General features: G+C 34.6%; 2 protein-coding genes and 1 non-coding gene across 3 annotated transcripts; 1 reads left to right on the top strand and 2 right to left on the bottom strand.

Annotated features, from left to right (window-relative positions):
• The first annotated feature begins 2,385 nt into the window (after positions 1-2,385).
• LOC110872716 (laccase-4) lies at positions 2,386-5,735 on the top strand. Its single transcript, XM_022121579.2, has 6 exons — positions 2,386-2,503; positions 2,667-2,818; positions 3,690-3,934; positions 4,011-4,142; positions 4,230-5,150; positions 5,315-5,735. Exons 1-6 carry the CDS (start codon positions 2,411-2,413, stop codon positions 5,443-5,445), a joined length of 1,674 nt encoding a protein of 557 aa, XP_021977271.1. The 5' UTR covers positions 2,386-2,410; the 3' UTR covers positions 5,446-5,735.
• A 27-nt stretch (positions 5,736-5,762) lies between these two features.
• Positions 5,763-5,835, bottom strand: TRNAR-CCU. Its single transcript has one exon. It is a non-coding gene; the product is annotated as a tRNA-Arg (tRNA).
• Positions 5,836-5,971: 136 nt separating this feature from the next.
• On the bottom strand, positions 5,972-10,331 carry LOC110872715 (coronatine-insensitive protein 1). Its single transcript, XM_022121578.2, has 3 exons — positions 9,687-10,331; positions 7,583-8,054; positions 5,972-7,073 (listed from the first exon to the last, which is right to left on the bottom strand). The coding sequence occupies exons 1-3, from the start codon at positions 10,178-10,180 to the stop codon at positions 6,273-6,275; spliced, it is 1,767 nt and encodes a 588-aa protein (XP_021977270.1). The 5' UTR covers positions 10,181-10,331; the 3' UTR covers positions 5,972-6,272.
• Positions 10,332-27,208: the final 16,877 nt, after the last annotated feature.

Raw genomic sequence — 27,208 nt, 5'->3', positions numbered from 1 at the left:
TAGGCACATAGCCTACTTTTAATACAAAAGACATAGAGTAGAGAAAAGTCTCACATAATTAGAGGCATAAACTCTAATAAATTGACATAAAAACTCTACTTAAGAGTTTATGTTACATATGAAGAGTCTAGTCCTTAATTAGAGATTTATTAGAGACATAAACTCTAATAAAAACTAATAAATTGACATAAAAACTCTACTTAAGAGTTTTTGTTTCATATGAATAGTCTAGTAAATAATTATAATTTCAATAAATTATAATCTCACTAAATTAATATCCATTCATAATATCTAAATTTCCAACAAAAACTACTATTGAGTCGGGGGGTCTCACTGGAAGCGACCTTTATATTCCTACGGGGTAGAGGTAAGATTGTCTACATCTTACCCTCCTCAGACCCTACCTTAGACTGGTGGGTGTGGGCGTGAGTTTTGGGCGTTTTGGCCCTTTAACGTCGGGTGCTCCACCCTGGGTTGGTGTTTTGGTCAGTGTTGCCCAATTGGCATGTAGATTCTGCCTGGCGTGGGGCGGGGGGCTGGTTGACATAGCGGGCTGTGGTTGGCTGGTTAAATGTAGGTTTTTGTTTTATTTTCTTTATAGTTTTTTAAAAAAAAAAATCCACATGGCTAGCCACGCCCAGCTAAGCAACGCCCCACCACACCTCTAGTTTTTAAGTATTAGCTTGTGGATCCCACCCTAGCCACGTATCGAGCAATGCCCCCAATCCAAACCCCTCCATACCCTATAGTCTTAGTTTAGCTATTAGTTGGATTTAGTGAGTATGATGATAAGATATATACACAAATGTGAAAGAAGAAGTGACCCGTTTTTTCTAGTTTGAAACAAGCAACCATAGCTTTCGTTAGTGCCTCTATCCACGAGAGTTTAAGCAAGTATTATTGTTATTATCTAGAAGCTCCAATATCAATGGTGTCAAAGGAACAAGATGAACAACACACATCAAACTATGTGCATGACAACCACTTGGTACCTCAAAACTAATACTTCAATTAATACCATCCGAACACCACCACACTTGCAATACCCTTCTGGATTTCTGTACATGAAAACCATTGCCCATCTAAACAATTAACCTTCATCATATCCAAACACCACCGATCACCCTTATGAGTTGCATGGACTAAGAAATTTCATCCCATTATGACACAGGGCGGAATAACATAGATATTTTCTTGAAAAAAGTTGATTCATAATATCTAAATGATGAAAGCATTTGTAGAGAATTCTATATTTTTTTTGCATGAAAGCATTTGATGGAGTGGATGAGAATGCTTTTAGAAATAGTAACTAAGGCATAATCTCCTCAGCTTTCTAAAAAAAATTGTAAATTTCTTTTTGACCCTCCTTGAGTGTTACGTGTTTATTTTTATGTACGTGAGTCAAATATAATACATTTTTGCTTATTTTTATGTATGTTTTAAGTTGGTCTACGTTTTGTTCCGAAACGAGTCGGGTCAAATATAATACGTTTTCACTGCGGTATAAATTCGAGTTACTTTACATTTCGACTCCACCGCAACGTGTGGTACCATTCTTTAACGAAAAAAAAACTATTTTCTTACGTGCTTATTTTTTAAGCACGTTTCGTTATAAATCCAAGTTGGTTTATGTTTCGACGTAATTTTTTTCGGTAATGGGTTAAATAAAATATAATACGTTTTCGTGCTTATTTTCATGTGTTTTTCAGCTTGTCTACGTTTTGACGTAAGTTTTGCTCGGAAACGAGTCGGGTCAGACATCTGACGATACAAATTCGAGTTACTTAAGGTTTTGACGCTATCGCAATGCGTGGCGGACCAAAATTCTAGTTATGAAATAAATACTAAAACTCAAGACATGAATAAACAAGTAAATCAAGACAATAAATGTTTACACGTTTTACACTAAAAAGGAAATCACTCAAATTGGGGAATGTTGTTATGGGGCGATATAGGAACCCTGATTAATGGAAATCCGGTTCTATAGCTCGTTAAGACCTTTTGTGTCTGCTGCTTATGGGACTCGTAACTCTACTCATAGCCCAAGTTATGTTAGTTTTAAGTTTTGCCGCCATATTGTTTTCCTCTATTTAGCGTAAAAGTGCTAACTCGTGAATGAGTTCTCATCACATTAAGGTGGGAAGTATGTTTCACTACTAGTTTTAGCACAATGTTGGTTTTGTCAAATGAAAATGGAACAGCTAACTGAAACAACAGAGGATACTAAGCTAGTTACCTTAGAATTGAAGAAATCTTGATCAGAAGTTCAAATCTATGTTGTATACATTTTGCTCACCTAACCTAGTAAAACGACATTACATCATTGACATCTTCAGTGTGCTTTATATATATAACCTTGTATGTATGAATCTACAATCAAATTAGAAGAAAAGTACAAGCAAGAAAGAGAATGGCAAGTTGGGTTCGTTCAGCCGTGATGGTTCTAGCCATGGTCTTGCTTCCAATGATGGTTGAGTCGTATGTTCGGCACTACAAGTTCACTGTAAGCCTTGTTTCCTATTAGTGGTTTATTTAGATTATGTGCATTAAGGTCGATAACATTTGCTAGGATGTCGTCTCAGTCTATATAATATAGACTGAAACGAAACCCTAATTGGCTAACCCGAACATGCAAAGCCCTAATTGAAATATCTAATAATTTTCAGGTTGTGATGAAGAACTTTACTAGGTTATGTGAAAGTAAAGCTATGGTTACTATCAATGGAAAGTTTCCTGGGCCGACTTTGTACGCTAGGGAAGACGATAGCGTCGTTGTTCAACTAGTGAACAAGGTGCCACACAACATTACAATCCATTGGTATGATTCTCTATATTGAGCTGATGCACAAATTTTAGACTTCAAACAAAAGGTTTTACTTCAAAAAATTTCCGTCACAAAAGCGTGTCCAAATTTAGCGCAATTTCTATTTATTTTTTAAATTTTAAATTTAAGTTCATAATTCACTAACACATATATAAATCCCAGATATCGAAAAGTAGAAACTATTTGAATATACTTGCGACTTAAGTTTGAGTGTTATTTGTGAGGCTGCTTGTTGTGGGTTAACGCTCCTGCCCACATCAACCAATAACGCCCGTGAACACCACGTGAGAGGGGTAAGGTTGTAGGGTCCAACCCCAATCAACCGGTCACACTTTTTTTTTAAATACAATTTTATAATTGAACCAAAACGTGATAGTTAAAGAGTTAGTTAAAGCTCTCTGCCTACTTGGCAGGACGTTGTGCACTTTTTAGTTAAACCAAAACATATAGTCTGGCCATTAAAATGTTTGCATAGGGGTCCATTTGCAACCGAATTTTAGTGTGGGACACTTTGTTGTCAATTTGTATTGCGACCGAAATGACTTTGCGATGAAATTTAACAATCGTCGCAAGTTTGCGACCAATGTTTGCAATCAAAACTTTTCAAGGCTGAAATACTTGCAAGTGAACTAGCGACAGATTTTGCGACCGATTTGTTTAGTCAGTAAAAAGTATCAGGATTTAATAAAAAGGCCTTTAAGCGACCGATTTTGTTTTGTCGCTAATTCAGCTGTCACTTTTTTACGGTCCCTAGTTACCAGTTTTTTAATAGAAAGTCATTTAAATGGTCAAAATCCCAGTTAGAAACTTGTACATGATTTCATGGTTTGTTACTTCCACCATATGCCTATTTGTTGCTATTTAGGCACGGAATTCGGCAACTACGAACCGGGTGGTCAGACGGGCCCGCCTACATAACACAATGCCCGATACAGACCGGTCATAGCTATACCTACAAGTTTAACGTTACTGGACAAAGGGGTACCCTTCTTTGGCATGCACATATCACCTGGCTAAGAGCAACTGTCCACGGAGCGATAGTCATCTTACCTAAACACGGAGTCCCTTACCCGTTCCCTAAACCCGATTACGAAAAAATCATTGTTCTAGGTATGATTCGAGCTCGATTCTACATTTGTAGCAATTTTTAAAACAACTATGGTATTTTATTTGAATTTTTTTGTAGGTGAATGGTGGAAATCGGATGTCGATGCTGTGATGAACCAGTGGATGCAAACCGGTTTGCCGCCTAATGTATCTGATGCACACACCATCAACGGCTATCCGGGCCCGGTTCCTAATTGCAGTACTTCTAAAGGTACCGATTTACACATTTAGCGACCGTAATGCGTTAGTAAACTGGTTTTCAGCGACGAACTAGCGACTAATTTTGAAAGTTTTGTAGGATCCACATTACACGTTGAACCCGGGAAAACATACTTGCTTCGCATAATCAACGCTGCTCTGAATGAAGAATTGTTTTTCAAGATCGCGAGACATCAGTTTACGGTGGTTGAAGTCGATGCGTGTTACGTGAAGCCGTTCAAAACGCGTACGATATACATCGCACCCGGCCAAACAACAAATGCCCTTTTTACCGCGGATCAAAAACCCGGAAAGTACTTAATGGCAATTTCGCCTTTCATGGACACCATCGTGGCGATTGATAACCAAACCGCGACGGGTACTGTTCGCTACAAAAGTATCGAATCCTACACACCGACAACCCTCACCACCCTCCCAGCGGCAAACGCCACACCGGCGACAAATTCCTTCATTGAGTCACTAAGAAGCTTGAATTCTGCTAAGTACCCCGCTCTGGTCCCTTTAAAAATCGACCACTCGTTATTATTCGTCGCTGGTGTTGGAGTGAATAATTGTTCTACATGTGTCAATGGAAGCAGAGTTGTGGCGGGCATCAATAATGTTACTTTTGTGATGCCCGACACAGCTCTGCTTCAAGCACATTATTATCATATAAGCGGTGTTTTCACCAGGGATTTCCCTGGAAAACCGCTAACACCTTACAACTACACCGGTGTTACGAATCTAACAAGCATGCAAATTACCACCGGAACTAAAGTTTACCCATTGAAGTATAATTCTACCGTTCAAGTTGTGATGCAAGGTAATTCGGTTATTGCACCGGAGAGCCACCCGATACATCTTCACGGGTTTAACTTTTTCATTGTCGGAAAAGGGGTGGGGAATTTCGACCCCGTGAATGACCCCAAGAATTTTAATTTGGTTGATCCTGTTGAGAGAAACACTCTTAATATACCTACTTCTGGATGGACTGCTATTAGATTCCGAGCTGATAATCCAGGTAAATACTACAACTATGTATGATCAAAAGATCTTTAGTAAAAAAAATTTTGGTCAACTCGACCGAAACATACCAAATAGTGGTACCTATAACTCATGTATTTAGATGAACATTTTTTGCACCATCCGCGAAGGTTTGTATATAAACTTTTGTTCATTTTACAGGTGTGTGGTTTTTACACTGTCATTTGGAAGTACACACGACATGGGGGCTTAAGATGGCGTTTTTGGTGGAGAATGGTAAAGGGCCAAACGAGTCTCTTATACCACCACCAAAAGACCTTCCAACATGTTAGACGACGACAGGATTTTGAGAAACCACAACAATCAGAGTAATTTCCAACAAAACATTCATTGAATTGTGGATACAAGCGAACGAACATAAATCTACTTCGCGTTTGAAAGAGGAATAAAGATCGAATCAGTAATTAATTTGGGTGTTTAATTATTGATTCTGTGAGCACGTAGTAAGTTGTTAAAATTTATTTACCTTGTGAGAATTATATTGTAGATGTGAGTGATTGGTTTGAAGGGGTCATTATGTAACTTATTAATTTTATAAGGGGCTTCATTTGCAAAAAGAAAATAAAGTTTTCCAAAAATATTATAGAAACGCGCCAGGTAGGGGTCGAACCTACGACTTTCTGCTTAGGAAACAGACGCTCTATCCACTGAGCTACAGGCGCTTTTGTTTTACATATCTCTTTTTTGTGTATTATTTAATTTAAAATGTTTTTCAAATTACAAAGTACCATGAGATTTCAATTATCTTGCATAAAACTGTACTTTATAGCTTATATACAACAAGAAACACTACTAATATTCACCATTTTTTCAAAGATAAATACACACTTTTATTATTACATATATATACATTATTTACAGTAACAACGTTTTAATTAACAGCAGAAAATGCTTACACTACGACCCGCTATAATATATTCTCTCTCTTCATTTCACGAGTCCTTTACAAACACTTCTCATAACAACTAAACAAGAACCGACCCTATAAACTCATCTCCATCACGCGCATTTAACTATATCTCACACCATACATATAGTACATGTGAAACACGTCGAAGTGTTGAGCGGCTAGAACCAAAACAACTTGACGGCTCACTACTCAAATACCCTTGAGTTGGTATCTAAGCGGTATAACAGACTCTGGAAAATCTGTTCTTGATTCGGTAAGTGAATAATAAGCAAGAACATGAGCAGGATGTTCTACCTCTTTATCTTCACCAACACTAACCTTTCTTGAAGGAATTATTTCAATTTTCCAAAATGGTCTAGCCATGGTCAAAAAGTCAAACCCTGTTGAAGACCCTCTATACCCTTGAACCCAAAGGTACCTAAGTGACCTCAACTGCAAAACAGCACTAGCAAGTGCATGTTCACTAAAACAACAACCTCGTACTTCAAGCTTTTGTAAACTAGGGCACCCTTTCGAAAACCCTAAAAGACCCATGTCGGATTCACCAACATACCCTAACAACATCCACCGTATGTTTTGACTGTATTGACCTATATAAGTCAAACCCACATCAGTCAACCCTCCTGGTCTCAGGTAAAGAGCAAATCTTCTAAGATTGCAGCACTTTAGTAGAGTTCGGACGCCGTTGTCAAGGGGTAAATCGGTAATTACCTCTTCACGGTCTAGTAAAACCATGCGAAAATCTTGAAGGTTTTTTAAGTGTAGTCCTAAGCATTCGAGTGCTGCGTTTGTGATGTCGGTAACGTATACCGCGATGTACTCTAGCTCTAAACAGCCTTGTGCTATGGCTGTTAATCCTCGTTGAGATACAACGCCTTCTTCGAATTCCATTTCTAATTCGTCTGCCCCTCGTTCGATCCTTAACCGTTTTAATTTCTTGCAAGAATTGGCGAGAACTTCCATGCCTCGGTCTCCAATCACATTTCTTGCCTGTGAAGTAATACAAGGTTCAAAAAACCAGAATTTTAACATGGTACAAACTCAAAATTTATGAAGCGTAAAATGTCATTTTCGTCCTCGAGGTTTGGCCAGTTTTGCGACTTTCATCCAAATGTTTGTTTTCCGCATCTGGATCCAAAAAGTTAGAAATCTTGCCATTTTCATCCGGTTCGTCAACTCCATCCAATTTTCTCCGTTAAGTCAGGGATATTTCCGTCCTTTTTGCTAACTTAAAAGGCAATTTGGTCTTTTTCACTTTATGTAAAAAAGATTAAAAAAAACGAATCGCCCTTTAAGTTAACAAAAAAGACGAAAATACCCCTCACTTAACGGAGAAAATTGATGGAATTAACGAGCCAGATGAAAATGGCAAGATTTCAAACCTTTTGGATTCAGATGCAGAAAAACAAACCTTTGGACGAAAGTTGCAAAACTGGCCTAACCTCGGGGACGAAAATGGCGTTTTACTCATTTATAAAAAAAACGAAAAAAGATTGTACCTCAAGAACCTCAAGATTAGGACACCGTTGGAGCAACAGACAATGATCTTCCGTGGTAAGCAAGGCATATAAAAGATCCAGTTTCTTAAGGCGCGATGCAGCAGGAAACACAATCGGTACCTCATAAGTACCCATGTAGTTTAGACTCAATCCACACAATCTTGGAGGATATACCACATTACCATAATGTTCCGGTGTATCTTGAAACCAACTCCCGCCAAATTCTTGAAGCGACTTAGCATCGCGAAAGAAACCAACTATATCCAAGTTGTCACATTCGCTAATTTTGACGGAAGTTAAGGATTTGCATCGTCTGGCTATAAGTGCAAGATCTTCAAAACTCGCTTTGGTTATATCGGTCATGTAAAAGTTCAACGTCTCGAGCACAGTGTTGTTCAACGCAAGCTCGTGTAGCCACTCCCCGTCCTTTTCGGTTACTTGACATTCTTCGAAAAACAAGGTTTTTAAATTCCTGAAACAACATAATACCATAAGTTAACATCTAAAAAACAGTACAAAAATTTACCATGCTTATTTCATAGTTACTTACTTCATATTTATTATTGTGAGATATAAATTAATTTATTTAATATAAGTTATAATAAAACAAAACTGACGGCAAATAGTACAATGCATATGGCATGGACCAGTGTTATGAGGCATCTTTAATTTTGGACCTGTCATTTACATCAAGAAAAGGAAACTGCAGTGGGTGCTCTATTCAATACCACTACAAATACAAATATTGGGTTAAGGTCAAATGTCCTAATTACAACGTACATATATATTAACATCCTTTGTACAAAGTTTCAATCAACTTTATGTTGCCATTAAATTTAGTAGCAGACAAAATTTCATTTTTTCATACCAAAACTAGTTTAAATTTCTGTAAAAAAAGTACTCTAACTTATTAAAACTGCCGTATAGTTTCATCCAACTATGCATCTTATGTCATATAAATTGATTTTCTAACAATTATTATCTATCAAAGTCAACATACCACTTCTAATAATTTTCAAATTATATATATATATATATATATATTATATATTCGCTTTCTATGTAGGCAAACGAAATAGTCCGGCCGGTATCACCTAACACCGAACCCGTAAAAGTGTTTGAAACTTAATCCACACCCATATATCAATTTTGTTACCCATCTAAATGTTTCGGGTTTTTCTAGTATAGTTTGAGTTTGTTTGTGATCCCAAATACATGTGAAAAACTGAAAATGAATGTTTTCTCGAAAATCTAAAGAGTATTTTCACATACTTTTGAATCGAAATTAGTACAAATTAAGGATAAGACGTGTACCGGTACCGTAACAAACAAGTACCATACTGCATAATATTGATACTGAATTTTAGCTAAAACGAAAAATGACCGAATCATATATATCCGGTCGGCACCGGTATGGTACAGTACAGTTAAAAGTCACAAACCAGTATCGTACTGCATAATATCAATACCAAAAAACCATACCATATATGTTTAGTCGGTACCAGCAAGGTATATACGGTTACTAAATTTCTCATCTCTAGTACAAGTTAACAATTAGATATATATAATTAGATATTCAATAATAATACACCTCAACATATACTATCCCAAAATTCAACAACCCAAAGCCTATTTTGAGCGTGTCACACCCAAAATATAAAACTTTTCAAGCTTCTTACCTATTTTTAGTAATTTTTGAAATTGCTACCTCAAATCAATCAAAAACAGTTTAATTATATTTATTTATTTTTTGTAAAATAACTAAATAAACCCATTTTTACACATATTAACCTGTTAGGTACCAAACTACCCACAAATTGTATGTTCTCACTTCCACCAAACCGGCCGTTGACCATCTACCGGCCGGTCAAAACCAGGCAAAGAAAAACACATCTCAATCCAAACGTCAAACTAGAGATGAGCAAATAGTACTGAATACTGAAATTCAACCAATACCGGTACCGGATTTACAGTGTTTGTACCAATTTGGTACCCACTTTTTTACGTTTTCAAGATTCGTACTTTCGGTTTAGTACCGGTTCGGTACAGTACCACTGGTATTTTACCGATTTTTACCTTCAAATACCAGCGTAACAACGAATACCTGCAAGAACGAGAAATATGCAACAATCCATCAGTAGAAAACCCAGAGCACTTATCAAGCTTCAAAACCTGAAGACCCCCACCACGGCCAGAACCAAGCACCATCAGATCTTCATCGGTAACAATCATCCTTCGAAAATGAACAACCTTCAAGCACCTAAACGATCTCGCAATCTCCTGCACCCACGGCTTCACAAACCCGCCCCAATCCTCCGGGATCAGGTTGTACATGGCGGCGCGTGGCTTCCCTTTCAGCTTCAAAGATTCCAGATACGGGAACCGGCGCCGGAGCTGCTCCGGCGTGGTGGAGTAGCATAAGGCGATTGTTATGTGTTTGCGGGTGAGTGAGTCAAGCTCGTACCATCGTTTGCAGACTAAGGAGATGGATTGACGGTCGTGGGAGTTGGTGATGTAGGGGATTGTGAGCTCGAAGATGACGTCGGAATTGATGTGGGTTCGGTGGTGTTTATGGGTACGATGTTCCATGATTGACATGGGTTTTGTGAGAAATTTGCAGTTGGATTGAGAGAATTTTGGGGACGAATGAGAGACTGGAGAGAAAGTTGGACTGACTCGGCAATGAAATGAAAGTGGGTAAATGGGGAACTTTTTTTTATTCTGGATTAACAGCACATAGTTGTTTGGATACTACCAATATATTTATAGGTGATACATTCATAGGAAAAGGATTGTTTTGAGTAAGTTACTATTTTGGTCTCTCCTTGGTTTAGAGGGTGTTTGTGATTGAGTATGAAAAATGACTTAATTAACTTATGCCGTGTTCGAGATATATTTTAACTCTTCTTAATCTATACTATATAATAAAAGAAACCACTTTTGGGACACTTGTCATCATATTAGGGCATCTCTTATAGATAATTATTATTTTAATTTAATATTTTCTAATTAATTATAGATAATCCTTCTACTAAATATTATTTAGTTTAATATCTTATGGATAATTATTATTTAGTTTAATATTCTTCTCATTTATAATATTTAGAGTAAATTATGCTTTTGGCACCTATGGTTATATCACTTTTACCCTTTTAGCTCAAAAGGGGATTTTTTAACATCTGAGCTCCCAACATCTTCTTTTCTAACCCTTTTGGCCCCTAACACTAACCTCATCCATTAAATGTTATTTTTAACATCTGAGCCCCCAACGTCTTCTTTTTTTAACCCTTTTGGCCCTTAACACTACCCCATCCATTAAATGTTAGGGGTCAAGAGGGTTAGAAAAAAAGACGTTACGGGCCAAAAAGTTTAGAAAAAAAGACGTTGGTGGTTTAGATGTTAAAAAATTATTTTTCGGGCTAAAAGGGTAAAAGTGATATAACCACGGGTTACGTAGTTTTAAATAAAAGGTTAAATTTATCGAGACTTCGTTAACAAATTTTGCAACGATAGAATAATCTATTTTTATCACGAAAACCAAACTTTGTGTAAATATATTAAATATTTTTATTTTCACTCTACAAAATTACATTTACTCGACCCATGTAATACATGAGGTTTTTTAAGATATAACTTTTATTATTTGATATATAAAATTAGATTTATTTAATTCGTACAATACACGGGGTTTCTTAAGGATATATATATTTTTTTATTATTTATTACAGAAAATTACATTTGTTCAAACAGTGTAATACGCATATTTTTTTAAGATGTATTTTTTTTATTATTTCGTATATAAAATTATATTTATTCAACCCGTGTAATAAATGGGGTTTTTAAAGATGTAGTATTCTTATTATTTGGTAAACAATATTACATTTATTCAACTCGTGTAATATACGTGTTTTAAAGATATAACTTTTTTATTTGATATATAAAATTACATTTATTCAACCCGTACAATATTGTTCTTATAGATAGAACTTTTTATTATTAATATATAAAATTATATTTATTCAACCCGTGCAATAAAGAAGGTTTTTAAAGATATACTGTTTTATTATTCAGTATATAAAATTTATTTATTCAACCCGTGTAATACACGGGGTTATAACCTAGTTTTATATAAGGGCTACATCACCTGTTTTTTTTTCCCGTTTACTTCAACTCATCTTAAGGAAATAATTTAACCTTGTTAACTCTGCCTCACCTATCATTTTTCTAATTATTTTAATATTAAATATTTAAACTAAATACAAAATAAATAATAATACAATTTCATTAACTATCAGCTAAAATAACTTTTGATAATAAATAGCATTATTTTTTTATTCTTTTTTGCCTAAGGCCTTAGGGTATACTTTAACTTTTTTTTAACACCAACTAAGGCTTGACGGTATGGAGGTTCGTCCTCCATCATCCCGGCCCGGCGCCGTTCCTCCCTCTCACCCCCTTCGTCTCGTCCTCTCCGTCTTCTTCTTGCCGTTCAAGACGGTCCATATGAGGACAAAACTTCCTCACAGACAAATATATACATACAATATATAATATATATATATATATTTTAGGATCATCCCCCATTTCCATACCTCCATCCTCTTTGCCTCATCCTCATGCCCATCCTACGTGGCGGACCATCCTCCAAGGGCGGACCATCACCATACCGTGTAGCCTAAGTGCCACATCGCTTACTTTTCTCCATTTCACTTTACCTTACATCAAGGAAATGGTTTAACCCCCTTAACTTTATTCTTTTAATGGTTTGAGTGTAAAAACTTTTAATGGTTTAGGTGTAAAAAAGGAAAACAAATTAAGACAATCTCTTAACATCATGTTAACATATAATCCTTTTAACACCCCTTAACACAAGAAAGGAGTGGCTTGCAATGGCGTTTAACATGCCATGTCATCGTTAACACCCTAGATGTTAAGGTACATCCCATGGCCTAAGTTAACATGTTATACAAGGGAGGTTTAAACACCCTTAACATGATGAGAGAGTGGTTTGAATGACATGTTAACTTGTCATGCCATATTTAACACTAATTAAGTTAGGGTCACTCTAAGGTCTTAGTTTTTTTTTTTTTTTTTTTTTTTTTTTGAAAAAACCATTAAATTAAAAAAGTGTGACATTGACAAAAGTGTTTGTTATTTAGGCTTTTTGATAAAGAGTAAAATGTTGTTTTTCAAAAGCCACAAAAACCTAGTTTTTGGCTTTTTAAACATAAAATTACAAATCTAATTCCACCCTTTAAAATAACAATTAGACATGGAAACTTGCCATATCTTTTTTAATTATTTTATTATTTCTCACCACAAAAGCTTATCCAAACAATTTTTTAAAAACTTATTTTGAAAAAGTAATAACTGAATAAGAACTTTAAAAAAAAAACACTTTTAGAGTTAAATAAGCAATACAAACACTCTTTCAGACAGTTTAATTCTTTCGGTCTAAAAGGAATTTTTTTTGGTTTATCAAACTCTAAGGTTATATTTTGTAACGGTTTTAACCCCTAGCACTAACTCTTTTACTTTTTCTGTTAAGTTTGTATTTTAGTGCTTTTATGTCTCTTAGGAGTTGTTTACTAAATTAGAAAGTTTCTTTTAATATATAAGGGACTATTTATGTAATTACCTAAACTAATAAACACCATACCACAATCTATTCTTCATTGTCTATAAAATGAGTTTTTTTATTTGTATATATTTAAAAATTGTTTTTATTTTTATTTTTTAAACTTTTTTATTGTTATTTTGTTATTTTATGATTATTATTTAATAAAGCTCATTTTAAATATATAAGTAAATACGCCTTTTCTAAAGGTGCCTTTTTATAAACATCTTTCTATGATCGATCGTTTTTCAAACTTCTTTTTAAACCGTTTTATATTTTTTTAATATATCGTTTATTTAAATTGTTCACTTGTTTAAAACCATTCATTTGTTCAAATTCGTTAATTTTTAAACTTTTTATTTACTAGAATCGTTCATTTTTTAATCAAGCATTTTGAACATGTATTTAAACCTTTTGTTTCTTTATAAACATTTTTTTAAATGCTCGTAAAAGTAACGAAATCGTAAAACTACATGAGTAATAACACAAGTAGCCCATTAAATTTAAAAAAAAAAACTTTTAAATTTACATAACAACCCCTGAGGTGTAAAATGACCAAAATAATTTAGAATTTAACAAAAAAAAGTAACAAAGTTAGTGTTAAATGCCAAAATCATTACAAAATACAACCTGAGGGTCTTACGTGTCAAAATATTCCTTTTTGGGTCGAAATGGTTAAACTGGTTAAAATTCAAGAGACAAAATAATAATTTACTTGATTATTTTAGAAGAAATTTAATATGAGAAAATATTTTAATATGAGAAGAAAAATAAAAATTAATATAATGGTAACACAATAAATAGTTTATAAATTATAACTTCTCACATTAATTATTTCTCTTATTAATTAGGCTAAAACACTTTATTCTATACATTTCAAAATCTATCATACACATATCGAAATTTATCATACACTTTATCTTACACATATAGAAATTTATCATACACATATCGAAAATTGTCATTCACCATAAATTAAAGTGTCTTGAAACAAGTATATTTTAAAACTGAGTTACAAATTTAATTAGTTAAATAATTAAGGGGAATGCAATAAGTTAATTAAAATTATAAATTTATCTAAATGCCCTTACAATAACATTAAATACACATATTAAATAAAACTTTTCTGTTGGTTTAAAACTTATTTTTTTATTTATTCTCTCCACTATATTTATAAGACTATATGATGTCAAATAACTAGATCAGTGTAATAAAAATGTCACATAGGAATTTGGCCAATAACTAAATTGTAGAGGAATAACTAAATATAAAATAAAAATAAAATAGACAAGATTGGTTAAAAGGAGTGGACCCTATCTCTCAAGGGGCTTGGCTCCCGTGAATGGAATGGCTGGTTAACCATTAATGCCCTTCATTGGTGTCGTGACATGGTGTTTAACGCCCTCATGGTGATTTGGCTTGTTGGAGTTATTCAACAACACTTAGCCTAACTAGTGGAATTTCTTCATGGTATGCGGTGGAAATCTGGTTGGTATCATTTTGATTTGTTACAATGGTGATACCGGTACCGATGTTGTTCGGTTAAAATAATAATGGTGTCAGTTCTGATAATACTAATATCGGGACCGATGTTATTCGGTTAAAATCAGTTTGATATGTAATGGTTCCAGGTTAGTACGGGTACTCATATGGATTATAATGCCAAAAAATACTCTATTTTAAATACTACTTTATTTTTATAACTAAATTTATACATGAATATCGAGTAAACAATTAAGTACACATTTGTATTTAGTGTTCTAAAAAAATTATGAATGAAAGTTATTAAAGAAAAAAATAATTAAATAAAAACTAAATAGGTAAAAAAGCAAATAATTTATAGTATCACCGTGCGAAATGATAACGTATATACTACAATTGACCAGACTCGTTTTCGAATTAAGTTTACATCAAAACGTATGATAACTCAAATTTATACTGTCTAATCAAAACATAGGGTAGGGATATGGTAAAAAGTGTCTAAAATGTAAGAAGGGTAAGAAGTGTTTTAAACCATTGGATATTTGATCTAATGGTTGAGATCAATAAGGTATAAAAATGTAAATTGTGTTTTAATTAGAGGGACCTTATGTAAAATTGAAGGGCAATAGTGTCTTTTTCAATGTTTGAAATATGGTAACCATATCATACACGACCAAAAACTCCTACATTCACTCCTTTTTCCTTAAATATAGGAATTAATGATTCACCTTAATTGTAGGAGGTCTTTGGTTACATATTCGTCATACATTATCATAAAGAGAACTGTAATCAGATTCATGGCGTGGTGTTTTAAAACAACTGGATAAAATTGACTATGATTCAAGTCATGGTGTTTTATCTGGAGACATTGTTCATGGCGTGGTGTTTTAAACATCTATGATTCAAGTCATGGTGTTTTATCTGGAGACATTGTTCATGGCGTGGTGTTTTAAACATCTATGATTCAAGTCATGGTGTTTTATCTGGAGACATTGTTCATGGCGTGGTGTTTTATCAATACAAAACATTCTCAGATTTTAAAACACCATGACTATAATTCAAGTCATGGTGTTTTATCTGGAGACATTGTTCATGGCGTGGTGTTTTAAACATCTATGATTCAAGTCATAGATAAAACATCACGCCATGAACAATGTCTCCAGATAAAACACCATGACTTGAATCATAGTCAATGTCTCCAGTTTTTTAAAACACCACGCCATGAACAATGTATGATTCAAGTCATAGATAAAACACCACGCCATGAACAATGTCTCCAGATAAAACACCATGACTTGAATCATAGTCAATGTCTCCAGTTTTTTAAAACACCACGCCATGAACAATGTATGATTCAAGTCATAGATAAACACCACGCCATGAACAATGTCTCCAGATAAAACACCATGACTTGAATCATAGTCAATGTCTCCAGTTTTTTAAAACACCACGCCATGAACAATGTATGATTAAAAGATGTTGCGATTAAAAGATGATGAAGAATATAAAACAATCAGATGTATAATGTTTCCTAAAATTTCTCCTAATTCAAAATTCGATTCAAACCTTAAAAAACTCATCGGCAGTTTTTTTTTTTGGCAGTTATTCTTGGAAATCAATTAAATGATAAAAATGTCAAATTACTAATATACCCTTTTAAATTAATTAGGATAAAGGACACTTGTCATTTCCAAATTATTTCTCACACTTCTCACAAAAGTCCCACTTTTTACAGGATCCTCTACCTCAAAACATATTACATTTTATCTGATTTATTTTCAAACAAAATTTATGTCAAAATGTACATAAAAAATTCTATAATTAACCCGACATTTTCAAACAAAAATTACGTTAAAGCGTAGACGAACTTGAATTTATGCCGACACGTCTATAAAAACAAATTAGTTTTAAGGTAAGCTTGAAACTTTAGAAACTTGAGAGGGTCAAAGACATTTACAAAGTTAGAGGATCACCTTTGACATTATAGCAAAGTTTGGGGTAGAATGGGTTACATGTGAAAAGTTTGAGGGTTAAAGAGAAGTTAAAAAGTATGGGGGCCTTTTTAGTAGGAGGGTTATTTTTGTCAAGTTAGAAAGTTGGTTTTTGTCAAATTAGAGATTTGAGGGGTAAACTTTGTGAATTTAGAAAAGTTGGAGTGATTTTTGTCAAATCAGAAAGGCAGTTGACATCGACCTTTCAGTTTAAGTTATAAACAATTAGAATTGGAATTGAAAAAAAAAGTTGCGTAAATAGTAAATTGTATTACTTTTGTAATACATTGCGACGAGAATATTATTTTGAATAATGTAATGTAAATTTGCATTTAAATTGTGTATAGTGATATATTTTAGATATGAAAAATGTCTAAAACCAAGTTAGACATAAAAACATATGATTTAGTGACTTGTGATGTCAAATAATGAAGTTAATGAAGCATAAATCCACTCTTATGTATTTAAATATAATGAAATGGATAACTACTGATTTAAAGCAGTCAAATTAAGTTTAATATGTGATTGGTAAAAGAGCAAAGTGTAATTTGTTACTAGGGTTTCAAACGAACCAAATGTCTGGCGAACAGTTCGTGAACTGTTTGGCGGAAAGTTCGTTTGTGTTCGTTCATTTATTAAAGAAACAAACACGAACAAGAAATTTCGTTCGTTAAGTTAAATGAACAAACATGAACAGAGGTCGTGTTCGTTCGTTTATGTTCGTGAACGTTCGGTAACGTGTTCGTTTGTGTTCGATAGTTCATTAGTGTTTTTAGTATTTATATTTATTTAAATACTTCAAAATTCAGACAAATTAAATATCTAGTAAGTGTCAGTGTATTATATATTTTGTTCATGAACGATTGTTTGTGTTCGTTTGTTTCCATTTGTGTTCATGAACATTAGTTTGTGCTCATTTGTGTTCGTCAACGTTCGTTTTTGTTCGTTGCCTAAAATTAACAAACGAACACGAACATAAAATCTCGTTCGATAAGTGTTCGTGAACAGTTCTCGAACACATATATTTCTTAACAAACGAACACGAACAATGTCTTGTTCGTGTTCGTTCGGTTTTTTTTGCAGCCCTATTTGTCACTATATGGTTTACTCTAAATTGTAATTTGAACTCCTATCATTTAATTTTTGTCAAATGATATCATGTGGTAGAACTTTCATTACACTCACACTCTAATACTTACCGTCAATCAATGGTTAGATTGACTGTCAAAGTAAGGGGCAATGTGGTCAATGTATCCCAACCCAAGTATATAATCCCCGACCCACCTCTCCCCACCTAACATTTCTAGTTCTATGAATTCCACAAATTATATAATACTCTAATTTTTAACATTTCTACGCATTAGAGGTTGTATGTTATGCATAGTTTGTAGTTTGTGCTTTGTAACATTGTACGTACAAATTGTTGATGCATGATCTTGCCATCTTCTGCACATATTGTTTTTATCTTCTTTTTCTTTTCATTTTACCCACAGAACACAAACCCTAGAGAGAGACAGAGACAAAGTTAGAGAGAGAAGTGGACGGTGAAGGTGCGTGTCCATTGCCTCCGACCGGCCATTCGGCTTACCTCCTTTCTACCTCAAGTATGCGTCGCTACTGAGAACGAAAATTTGAGAGAGAGAAAGAACGGTCGGTATTAGAGACAGAAAGAGCCGGAGCGTTTGCTGGTTGCAATCGTTGGAAGGCCGACGGTGACGGTAGTGGTTGGGTAACTTAGGGTTCCGGTCGGCGTGTATTGTTAGGGTTAAAGTGAAATACGAAAAGCCACAGAACATTCATCAGACACATCCCGCCTCCATCCTCGATCCGGCCATGGCCTACAGCCGACCACTCTGTTTTGGTCCGCTTCTATCCTCAATAAGTTATTTTTTCCCTCACCGGTCTCAATTTATGTGTAATCGAGATTATTATCTATTATAGTTGTTATTGTTATTATTTGATTTGTGATTTAAATATAAGTTTTTTTTTTTGTTATATCTGTAATTTGAATTATTATTATTAAAGTCCTATTGACTTTTGTAAATGGATTGCATACAAAAGTGTACTCGTCAAAAATGCAAGCAAAAATCAAGCTTTGGTGGTGATGATTTTGGATGATGGGTGGCGATGGTGAAGCCATATATTTTTGTCAATTGGTGTCTTTCTGTTGTTTTTGGTTAAGTTCTGAAAACAAGTCTTATTGCCCAAATGTTCATTTTCTATCTCATGTTGTTGCTTATACATGTTAGAATAATATATGAATGTGAATGAATTTTGTGAAAAAGAAGCTAATAATGATCAAACTGGAAGCCTTTCAATAGGTTTTGACTAAACACCATGTGGTTGACCTCCCGCGACATTGGAAGCTGATCCAGCCAAACTAGGTACGTATTCTTACGAACGAAGTTAGACTTGACATCTATTGCTCTATTTCTTTCGTTGAGTGTAGCTTATTGGGTTGATTTGATGTATGGCGGTGTTTGATGTGATCGTCTACGGCGATGATCAGGTGGTGATGAATAACAGAAGAAGGTGACAGTATTCAGCAATGGTTGTGACCAGTTGTGGTTCGTGATGGTGTTCACGATGGTGTTCGGGTCAGGATCAACCATGGTCAAACAAACTCAACCAAGTCAAAGTCAGACAACAGTAGGTCAAGCATGGTAAACGGAGAGGTATAATCGAACCCGACAACTTAATTAATTATTTAATTTGATGTTATTAATGTAACATATATATGTGTGGGATAAATGAACATAAGACGACACGACCCGAGTAGCCATTACTAACATATTAGAAGCGATCAAATGAATTATACCTACCGAACTGGTACCGTATTGTATAATACCAATAGCTAAATTTAGTTAAAACTAAAAAATGAATACCATATCGTATATGTTCGGTTGGTACCGGTTTGGTATGGTACCATTGAAAGTCTCAAACCAGTACCATACAAAATTAAAAAAAAGTTGATTTAAAATAAGTTCAAAACCGAGTACCATACTGTCTATCTTCTGCTTCTAATTATAATAATTTCCATTTCTTCAGTGATAATATAATAATGATGGTGATGCTGATTCTTTAACCAAAAATAGGTGATTTAGTTTTCACAGTTGTTGATTGGTTTGCTGTTAGATGTGGTCGAGTGTGCTGATTAGTTGAAGCGATTACATTAATATTCAAAGAATGTAGAAAATATCAACAATAAGGTTAAGAGCAAAGAGCTGCACATCTATATACAACTTATAACATTCGCGTTTTTGTTACTGAATGCTTGCATTTACAGAACAGGTGGGTGGGGAGATCATGTCATTTTACAAGTGGCTGCTGATAGGTTTCTTCTCCTCTTATGTTAACTTCAGCCAATGATGTCAATTGATAGTATTATAAGTATGTTACTGTTTCCCATAATGCTAAGAAGCCTGTTCAGAGGGTGTTTGGGATCGCTTATTAGTACTGTTTATCTGTCTGTTTATCATGTTTTAATACAACAATAAGTTGTTTGGAAGTTGCTTATGAGTGCTTATTTGATTATCCTAAATCTGTAATATTTGTACTACTGTAAAGCTTAACATTTTGTCTATGTTTTGGCGCAAGTTTTGTTCAGAAACAAGTCGGCATTTGACCAAGTCGGCATTTGATGGTATAAAGTCGAGTCACTTTAAGTTTCGGCGCCGCCGCAACGCGCGGCAGGACAAAATTCTAGTTGTAATCTAATAGAAAAAGGATATAATAGTCTTTTACTCATTTTTTAACAATCAACTAAACATTTGACTAACGATGGGTGTCAAAGTGTGATGAAAATTCCACCAAGGAGTGTCATTATGCAAAAGTTGGAATATAGGGTGTCAAAGTGCAATTTGGGCTGAATCACATAGTGGCAAATTGTACCTTACTCTTGATAAAACTGACAGCATGTTGTTAATTATTATGTTAAAAACACATTAATTGGAATTTGGTTCTGTTGAAAAAAAAACATGTAATTTGGTTGACTTTAACATATTGTTGGTGCATATATGCCCGCTATAAAAGATTTTATTTTGATAATGTTAAAAATCCAAACATATAAGTTAAACGTTGATTCAAGATGTGGATATATTTGAAAATATATGTACGTGTTGCTACAACAAATATGAGACCGAGTATAATAAGGAGGCTGGTTAGGCAAAAGGCTTCAAGAGTCTTGTTTTGCCTAACGCAGGTTACGAGTCCCCCTATGTATGCAATACGTAGGGCGGGATCACTCCCTTATCAATTGCTTTGATCTTAGGATTGAAAAAGATTCAACCCTGAAGTGATGCATGCAATGTGATAGTGTATGTGTAAGTGAAGAATAGAACATGCAATGTGCAAGTTCTAGAGGGAGAAGTCAGATATTTCGGGATGTTTGTCAAATGACCAGGAGTGGTCATTTATAGAGAAAGGTATTTCTCAAATGGGAAACCTAAGACCAAGTGATCCGAGAATGCAGAGAGGGGGTTGCCCATTTTGGAGGGTTGATGGCTTTAACCTGCGGGTAAAAGAGTGTCTTCCTTCACGTATGTGCTTTTGCGGCTGAGTGAAGGAGTCACACGTAAAGTGTGATGTGACACATCACTGGCTTGTTGCTTTTCACTGTTCACCACAGCTGTGCGTCTTCCTGAACCTTTTTGTAAGAATAAATAAATAATGTATTTATTTATATATGGCCATTATAATCATTTATATAATAATAGATCAAAATATATAACAATCTATTAAATAATTAGTTGGTAATTGTTGATGGGCCTTATTACCATTATTAATTAATTAGGATTTACTCTTGAGTGCATATATAAGGAGATAATTAGAGCGTTAAAGGGTTAGACTCTAATCACAATAACATCATTATGAAATCGCCCCCTCTCTCCATAACCGAACATCCTATTCAGTTTCTTCATCACCATCATGAGATTGCACCCTAAGGAGGAACCAGATCAAACTGACAATCATGTCAAACCTTATTGCTACGTCTCCATCTGGATTCTCTGCTGGCCTGTCTGATGCAATCAAAGGTATGTTTTCATGTTTTCTATTATGTCTAAAACAGAACTGATCAACATGTGGTATCGGAGCATATGTTGATTAATCAGTTTTGTTTTCGTATCCATTATTCTCAAGTCCCAGTCGATAATCAAACCGAATAGAAAAAATGAATAAGAGAATTTAGATCGAATAACTCTCAATCTTATTAATCAGAAAATAACTCAAAACTGATTACAGACTCTCAAACCATAACTCGGTTTTTCTCTAGTTTTGTCTCTTTTCTCTTAACTTAATAATGCCTAACCCTAGCTTGGTTTATATAGGCTACCCCTAACTTGGTGACCAAGACATTACTAAATAACCTTAACTTAGTGACCAAGACATTACCAAATATAATTATAATGCAATTAGGAAACTTAACCAACTATGACCAACTTGTCAACATTGATCCCTCAAGTTCACCGACTTGTGACTTGAACTCCTTTGTCACCCTTTCACATCACCGACTTGTGATGAGTCGGGAATTACCGCCAACAATCATCCCCTTAATTTCCGACTCAAAATAGGTAGGCTCTAACATGTCTTCTTTGTCTTGATTCTCAAAGAACATATCTTGATCTCTAGCTGTGTTTTTCGGCTCCTTCCTAGCTCGAACATTCTTGCGACCTTGTACTCGACTAGTCCTTCCACGACTCGTCCTTTGGTCATAAGAACTCGCACCACCATTGAATCGGCTGCGACCTTGAGCAAACACTAGCTTTCTTGGATCATAGTGTGTTCCCTTAGAATTTAGGCTCATCTTGATTCAAACCTCGCAACTAAAACATGGGTAGTGACTTCTTGAAGAAACTCAACCGGCCCTTTGAATTTCTTACCAATCCTCTTGTTGGTCTTGATCCTCCCGGTCGGTTCTTCCTTGCCACCTGTAACCTTTGTTTAATCCTCAGTCAAACCCAAACTCGTTCAACAAAAAAAAATATTCCTTAATTAAACCAACTTGTTTAACCCAAAGACTTTGACCTTACACGTTCAATTATGATAATAAATCAACCTTCTTGTTGATTTAATACAAACGTAGCAGCAACCAAACTTGTTGAACTAGATATACTCTAACCGACTTGTTAGAAAGTGACAAATTTACCCTCTCGTTCTAGTCCGTCGAAACGAATACCAACTGATTAGTCTCGAACAACTTTTCAAAAGTGAATTGTCTACGCGCAAGTATGATTCCGAATCCCAAATAAAACAAATTTTGAATTGAATCCATTTATTCAACCCGAATACGAATTATTGTTCAATAGTTAAACCCAACATATTGAACCAACAAAAAAACAACTTATTATTTTTTTCCGTTTGAATCAACTTATTATTTTTTTCCGTTTGAATCCCACGTCACCAACAAAACAAAAATAAACAAATAAACCAACTTATTTTTTTATTTTGTTTTGAAATGTAAGCAACAAAAGAAAGCCCTTTGCTTTTTTTTTTCTCCAATTTCGAAAACAAACTTGTTTATTGGATCCCTGATGTAGCAGCCACAGAAAATCACAACTAAAAGAAATATGACTTGAATTTCTTTCCTTTGAATTTCGTGACAGCCACTAAAGTCACACCAAAGCCCAAAGAATGACCCTTTTCTTTTGTTCAGTCGCAAAACAAAGAAAATAAAAACAAATCGCAGCTTCAACTGGATTTTCCGATCACAACTTTGATCAGCTTGTACATCTGATCACGTCTTTGATCGGTCTTCAAGTCATGAATACCTCTCGTAAAAACCTGGCTATGCTTATCCGAGCAGAACCCACCTGGTTCTACTTTTTCGATTGTCGTTGTACGAATAACCTACTCGTTGTCGGCTACCGTAACAGTACCACGCTGCTACCGTAACAGTACCACGTTGCTGCTGCGACGAACCAGTACTGCCGGCCTCGACCTTTTAATCAGTGACCCGTTAGACTCCTTAGCCACCGATTAAGAACCCGAGTACGCATTTGATATCAACGATTGAACTTGGCTCTGATACCAATTCAAGTCCCAATCGAATAATCAAACACAAGAACAAGAATGAATGAAATAACTCTCCAAGAACTTTTATTATAACCAAGAAAATATAACTCAAAAAACTTGATTACAATAACTCATAAAACCATAACTCCAAGAACTTTTATTATAACCAAGAAAATATAACTCAAAAAACTTGATTACAATAACTCATAAAACCATAACTCGGTTTATCTTCTCTTCATTTTTTTTCTTAACTTAATAATGCCTAACCCTAGCTTGGTTTATATAGGCTACCCCTAACTTGGTGACCAAGACATTACTAAATAACCTTAACTTAGTGACCAAGACATTACCAAATATAATTATAATGCAATTAGGAAACTTAACCAACTATGACCAACTTGTCAACATTGATCCCTCAAGTTCACCGACTTGTGACTTGAACTCCTTTGTCACCCTTTCACATCACCGACTTGTGATGAGTCGGGAATTACCGCCAACATATTCTGGGATTGAAATCTGGAAAACAGATTTTGAAAACCTAATAAAATTCATGGCCGGTTTCGAGTCATATGTCCCAATTCCACTGTTTCGGAAAAAAAGAAAGGAAAAGAACGTGTTTTATATAACTCGAAATCAAATGGGTTAATTTTTATGTCCAAAATATGTATAAAAACATTAATTTTCAGGTTTCGGGTTCCAGAATCATGTTTTTATTTTTTAGGGTTCATCATGTGTTCTTAGAAAATTCGAAATTCCTTTATGTTTTGGAATATGATTTGGATTATTGAGTGTTTTTCCATGTTTTGACCTGTTTTAACTCTTAGAAATTTTTCGAAAACTGTTACTAGATCAACAGATAAAAATTTTCGAAGTAATTGATAAAATTAGATCAGCACTAAAATAGGAAATTACATCTCAAAATCCCTAAGAATTCGAATTTTCACTTATTTTTACAATAACAGCTGTTTACAGAAGGTTCGAGATCACAACAACTAACGTCATTAACTTGTTTCTCTATTAGAATTTGTTAATCGTTAAATATTGACCCTAAGCATGCTGAGTTCCTAAAGATTTCTAAGGTCAGTGGGAGCAGTCAAAGTCCTTATCATGACTTGCAAGGAATACAAGAGGCGGGGGGAAGAGTGTCATTAAATTTCACTCCGAATTTAACATCTTGTACACCATACTGCACGAACTCTTACAAACTTAGAATGAAAATGATAGCAACCTAACCAAGAGCTAATCCATAAAACTGAAACTTTAAATAAAGCAAAACATTTTAGGTTTAGGAATTAGAGTGGATGAGATACAGATTTATAGAAGAAAGTTATAATGAGTAAAGTTATGGGTACTTAAAAAATAAGGCAGACGAAATGATCATAAGATTAATGAAGGATCATTAATATAAGGGTCATTATGTGAAGACGTTGTGATATGTCTATTACTAACATCAAAATAATAGACTTAGTTAAAATTCTACTTAAACGAAGACAAATCAGGTTTGGCCAGAAGTGTAATCATTTAAGCATGTGTGCAAAGTAATCGTGACAAATCAGCTTTGACCAGAAATGAGACAATCACTTTAGTTATGCACGTGTTAAATATGCTAGACATAAATGAATTAAATCAGCTTTGGCCAGAAATAAGACATCCACGTTTGTAATGCATACTTAACATAGCTTTCATAATACTTGAACAATAAATAGATGTATCAAATCAGCTTTGGCCAGAAATGACACATCAGAAGCTCATTCAAGTTAAGCTATTTTGGTTTTGTAAAACATTATCTGATTAATTAATTAAGTATTTACAAAAACCAATTATTTAATAGCTAATTTTAGTTCACATTAAACAGCCTAAAATAATGAGGTTTCGAGTGAGATCTCGACTCAGTTATGAGGTCTCGAGTCAAGTCTCGACTCATCTTGTAACATTATGAGGTCTCGAGTCGCAACCTCAGTTGAAATCTCGAGGTCTCGAGTACTGAGTTTTTTGAGGTCTCGACTCCATAATGAGGTCTCGAGTCGGAACCATGGTCTCGAGTTGTAAAGATTTGAGAACTCTTATGATTTCGAGTCGAAACCTTGTGGTCTCGAGTCGAAATCTTGGTCTCGACTCGTTAAGGATTTATCCCTTCAACCCTTTAAGCTATGTTTGCACTTATAGTTAGCTTATTAAACTTGAGCTACCCACGTCATCAGTACGCATATCAATTGCTATCAGCAAACCATTGTTCACAGCACCTTGAATTCGAGAGTAAAAGGATGGATTAGACTATGCACCATTTGACCATGGGCTTTATTGTACGTGCATGTAAAAGTGATAATTTAGTGACACGTTTGTGAGGGTAATAACCGTCTAATGAAACATTGAAACTCTAATCTATACCTTCTTAGTAAGACATTGAGAGGGTGATCATAGTGAGAAGTTGAAGGGGTGATGACTACCCGACTAGTGAAACGATTTGTAAAGATCATCATCACTACCTTAGTGAGAAGTTTGGTAGTAAATCTAAACTCTTCATGGGTAGTATGGTGAATTTGTTAACATCCAATCGAACCACTAAATGTTTATGTCTTTGTGCTGGTTTCCCTTGCACCTTATTCATCACGTTATTGATTGCAAAACCACAAATATTTTTAAAACAAATAAACCTTCACAAAACAAATTATCAACTTGTAAAATAACATATTTAACGCTCCCCTATCTTATATTGCTAAAGTGAGTACACTTGGTGTAACACAACAATCATGAATTTTCAACCTTGTATATATCTTCTAATTTTATTTCCAGTGTATTTGTACCTTCATTTTATTCAATAGATCAAATTTAATATTCATTCTCACAAATGGTTGCACATTATTTAATCCCAAGTTCATACAGCCATTTATTTTTCTATATACATATCTATACATAAAATTATGTGACAATAGAAATTAAAAAAACTAAAACTGTATTTATTTTTAAACAAATTAAATGAATCAAGCATTCCATTTTGCATTTTTTAAAAGAACGTTCTATTTTGGGTAAATTACTCTTTAAGTCCCTGTATTTTAGTGGTTTTAACCACTTGAATCCAAAATTAAAATGTTTAACACCCTGAGTCCCTATAGCCACTTTTCTTAACCATTTGAGTCTAATTTTCTAACACTGTTAGAATTATTTTGTTAAAATTTGTTAAATGACCAAATTACCCCTACCTAATATCTCTTTCTCTTCCTTATCTTTCTCTCTCTATCATATCAGACTATCCCCACTGCTGCAAATTACACCACTGCTGCAACTCCCTCCACCACCGTACCACTATCCCTACCGCACCACACCACGACCACCACCATCCGCAGAATCATCACCACCACTACCATCCCACCATGAGCACCACTATCCCCACCGCACACACACAACCACCACCGCACATCCACCAAATCAAACCAAAAAGCACAAATTCACATCAAATCGCACTTATCTAGGTCCAAATCAAACAAAAAACAACTAAAAAAATTAACGACATCGAACTTGGTTGAC

This window comes from Helianthus annuus, chromosome 8, assembly GCF_002127325.2.
Source record: "Helianthus annuus cultivar XRQ/B chromosome 8, HanXRQr2.0-SUNRISE, whole genome shotgun sequence".
Classification (NCBI taxonomy): Eukaryota; Viridiplantae; Streptophyta; class Magnoliopsida; order Asterales; family Asteraceae; genus Helianthus; species Helianthus annuus.
Note: the sequence above shows the minus strand (reverse complement) of the source record. Positions and strands in the feature narration are given on the sequence as shown.

Coding starts and splice junctions, on each gene's coding strand:
- LOC110872715 (XM_022121578.2), bottom strand. CDS start 10,180: ATGTCAATCATGGAACATCGTACCCATAAACACCACCGAACCCACATC. Junction 8,055..9,686: donor CATATTTCTCGTTCTTGCAG/GTATTCGTTGTT, acceptor ATGTTGTTTCAG/GAATTTAAAAACCTTGTTTT. Junction 7,074..7,582: donor CTAATCTTGAGGTTCTTGAG/GTACAATCTTTT, acceptor ATTACTTCACAG/GCAAGAAATGTGATTGGAGA.
- LOC110872716 (XM_022121579.2), top strand. CDS start 2,411: ATGGCAAGTTGGGTTCGTTCAGCCGTGATGGTTCTAGCCATGGTCTTG. Junction 3,935..4,010: donor CGAAAAAATCATTGTTCTAG/GTATGATTCGAG, acceptor ATTTTTTTGTAG/GTGAATGGTGGAAATCGGAT. Junction 5,151..5,314: donor ATTCCGAGCTGATAATCCAG/GTAAATACTACA, acceptor TTCATTTTACAG/GTGTGTGGTTTTTACACTGT.